The following is a 3,044-nucleotide window of genomic DNA, read 5'->3' as shown; positions in this document are numbered from 1 at the left end:
ATAGCAGTCATGATAGTGGACATCCTAGCTTGGTTCCAGATCTTATTGAGAAGGCTTCTAGTCTTTCCCCATTCAATGTGATGTTGCCATTGGGTTTTTCATATATTGCTTTGATTATGTGGTGGATTGTTGCTTCTATGCCTACCTTATTTTGTGTTTTTACCATGAAGTGGTATTGGATTTTGTCAAAGGCTTTTTCTTCTTCTTCTTTTTTTCTTCTTCTTCTTTTTTTTTTTTTTTTTTTTTTGAGGGTGGGAAGGTCATTTTACTGCTGAAGATGAATTTCAGGGAAGGCCAGGAGCTGTGGTTCACAGGGCACCACGGCTGGGGCAGCAGCTGAAAGCAGCCTTAGTTAGATGTGGGCAGGCACGGCAGCCCCTGGCTGGCCCGGATCTGCTGGGCCACGAGGTAGAGCTCCATGGTGGCCCAGGCATCCTCCACGGAGCAGTGGCCCAGGTCGCTGTCCTGGATGCGCCTGTGTAGCAGCCGCTCACTCAGCACCCGCAGTGAGACACGTCTGCAGGCGCCCAGCCTAGCCTCGTGCCACAACAGCCAGTTGATGGCTGTGTCGTAGACAGCATAGTTGTTCATGTCTTCCTGCAGGGCTTGGAAATCGTTCTTCAGGGCATGGCCGACCACCAGCTTTCCTCTGAGGATCTGCAGGATCTCCTGCTTGGCCTGGGCAAATGGGGTGGCCATAGCCATGTGCTGAGGTGTGATCCCACTGAATCGGGTCCTGTAGTCGGTGATCTCCCCCTCAGGCCGGATGAACTTGTCATACAGCACGGTGCCCTGCAGGTTCACTAGGCTGCAGCGGGCCAGGCCGCTCTCCCCCACGGGTTCCAGCCCCACCATCTCACAATCCATGGCCACCACCTCAGGGCTGCATCCCATGCTGGAGACCCTCGCACATCCCATCAGAGCAGCTTCCAAATCACTTCTTAAAGCTCCACCGAGCGGCTTCTGTGGTCCTTGCAGTGACCCAGTTTCATATCCTGGGGCACCATGCCTGCCCCAACCTTCTTATCTGACGACGGAGTCTCTGGGTTTTTCTGCATATTATGAAACAATCATGTGATTTTTGTTCTTGAGTTATCTGATGTGGGGTATCACATTTATAGTTTTACATATGTTGAGCTATCCCAGCATGCCAGGAATGAAACCCACTTGGTCTGGGTGAGTGATCTGTCTGATGTGTTTGTATTCTGTTGGCTAGGATTTTGTTGAGGAGCTTAGTATTGGAGTTCATCAGGGATATGAATCTGTAGTTTTCTTTCTTTGTCGGAATCTCTGCCTGGTTTTGGTATTAAGGTAATGCTGACTTCATAGAATGAATTTGGATGAATTGCTTCCCCTACTATTGACTTGAAGAATTTATGGAGGATTTTGGTCAGTTCTGCTTGAAATGTTTTGCAAAATTCATCAGTGAAACTGTCTGAGCCTGGACTTTTCATTACTGGGAGGGTTTTAATTACTAATTCAATCTCTGCCTCTGTTCTACGTTTGCTTTAGTTTTCCATTGCTTCATGGCTAAGTATTGGTAGTTGTTGGTATGGGCCCGGCAGCGTGGCCTAGCGGCTAAAGTCCTCGCCTTGAAAGCCCCGGGATCCCATATGGGCGCCGGTTCTAATCCCGGCAGCTCCACTTCCCATCCAGCTCCCTGCTTGTGGCCTGGGAAAGCAGTCGAGGACGGCCCAATGCATTGGGACACTGCACCCGCGTGGGAGACCCGGAAGAGGTTCCTGGTTCCCGGCTTTGGATAGGCGCGCATCGGCCCGTTGCGGCTCACTTGGGGAGTGAATCATCGGACGGAAGATCTTCCTCTCTGTCTCTCCTCTGTGTATATCTGGCTGTAATAAAAAATGAATAAATCTTTAAAAAAAAAATAAAATAAAAATAAAATCTGTCCATTTCTTCCAATTCTTCTGATTTGTATAGCTCTGTCTAATAGTTTTGATAAACCTGTTTACATTTGAGGGACATTTTTTCTGTGTCTTTAGGATAAAAAGTTCTGTAAATATCAAAGAAGTCCATTCATCCTGTTGTCTGGGCGAGCTGTTGTTTGTTTGTTTGTTTGTTTGTTTGTTTGTTTTTGAGTTTCTGTCTCATTGATCAGTCCATTGAGGTTAGTGGGATGCTAGGATTTTCACTATTGTATAGAGTATAAATTTAACTCTTTAAATTAATTAATATTTGTTTTACATAGCTACGCATTTGGGATATAAACATTTGTTATAGTGGTTTCTGCTTTTTGAGTGGATCCTTTGATCATTGTGTCCTTATTCATCCCTTTTAATTTCTTCATATTGAAGACTCTATTATCTGATATAGAAATAGTTATACTGCCTCATTTTCTTTCCCATATACCTGGAACAATCTTTTTCATACTTTCACTTTTATTGGTGAGAGATTTCTTCCATAGGCAACAGGAGATGGGTCTTGTTTTTAGGTACAGTCTGCTAATCCATTACATTTGATAGATGAAGATTCAGGGTTTATAACAATAGGTACTGGTTTGGTTCTATCAATTAGGAATGGGTCATTCGTGGTTTTATTTAGTCTTTGTCATTTTATTGGGTCACTCTCCATGTTTGCCTTAGTTTTGTTAAGTGCTATTCCTGTTCTGTGTATGTAGCACATCTTTAAGCACAACTGTAGGGCAGGTCTAGTAGAGACCGATTCTTTTAGCTTTGGTTTGCTCAGGATTGAGTTTCTTTAATTTTTGAAGTAGGAGGAAAGCTTTGTTAGTAAATTATTCATGGTTGACTGCTTTTTCCTTTGAGGATCTGGAATAAGTTATTCTATTCTCTTCTGGCCTGTGGAGATTTCTCCGAGAGGTCAGATTCTTATTTCTCTGTAAGGTTTTGGCTTTTCTCTCATGCATATTTATAGATATTTTCCTTATGTTCAACTAAAAAAGGATTGATTATGATGTGTTTTGTGTGAGGACTGCCTTTGGTTAGCTCTGTTGTGAGATCCGTGACCCTCTTGTAATTTGTGTCTAGGTTAGGGATGTTCTGAACTATTATTTCATCGAATATATC

At 43.8% G+C, this 3,044-nt stretch overlaps 1 protein-coding gene across 1 annotated transcript; it reads right to left on the bottom strand.

Annotated features, from left to right (window-relative positions):
• Positions 1 to 258: 258 nt before the first annotated feature.
• Positions 259 to 894, bottom strand: LOC101533308 (interferon-stimulated gene 20 kDa protein-like). Its single transcript, XM_012931109.2, has one exon. The coding sequence runs from the start codon at positions 892 to 894 to the stop codon at positions 349 to 351; it is 546 nt and encodes a 181-aa protein (XP_012786563.2). The 3' UTR covers positions 259 to 348.
• Positions 895 to 3,044: the final 2,150 nt, after the last annotated feature.

Source organism: Ochotona princeps, chromosome 11 (genome assembly GCF_030435755.1).
Source record: "Ochotona princeps isolate mOchPri1 chromosome 11, mOchPri1.hap1, whole genome shotgun sequence".
In the NCBI taxonomy this organism is placed as follows: Eukaryota; Metazoa; Chordata; class Mammalia; order Lagomorpha; family Ochotonidae; genus Ochotona; species Ochotona princeps.
The sequence above is the reverse complement of the archived record's forward strand: the minus strand, read 5'-3'. Positions and strand labels throughout refer to the sequence as shown.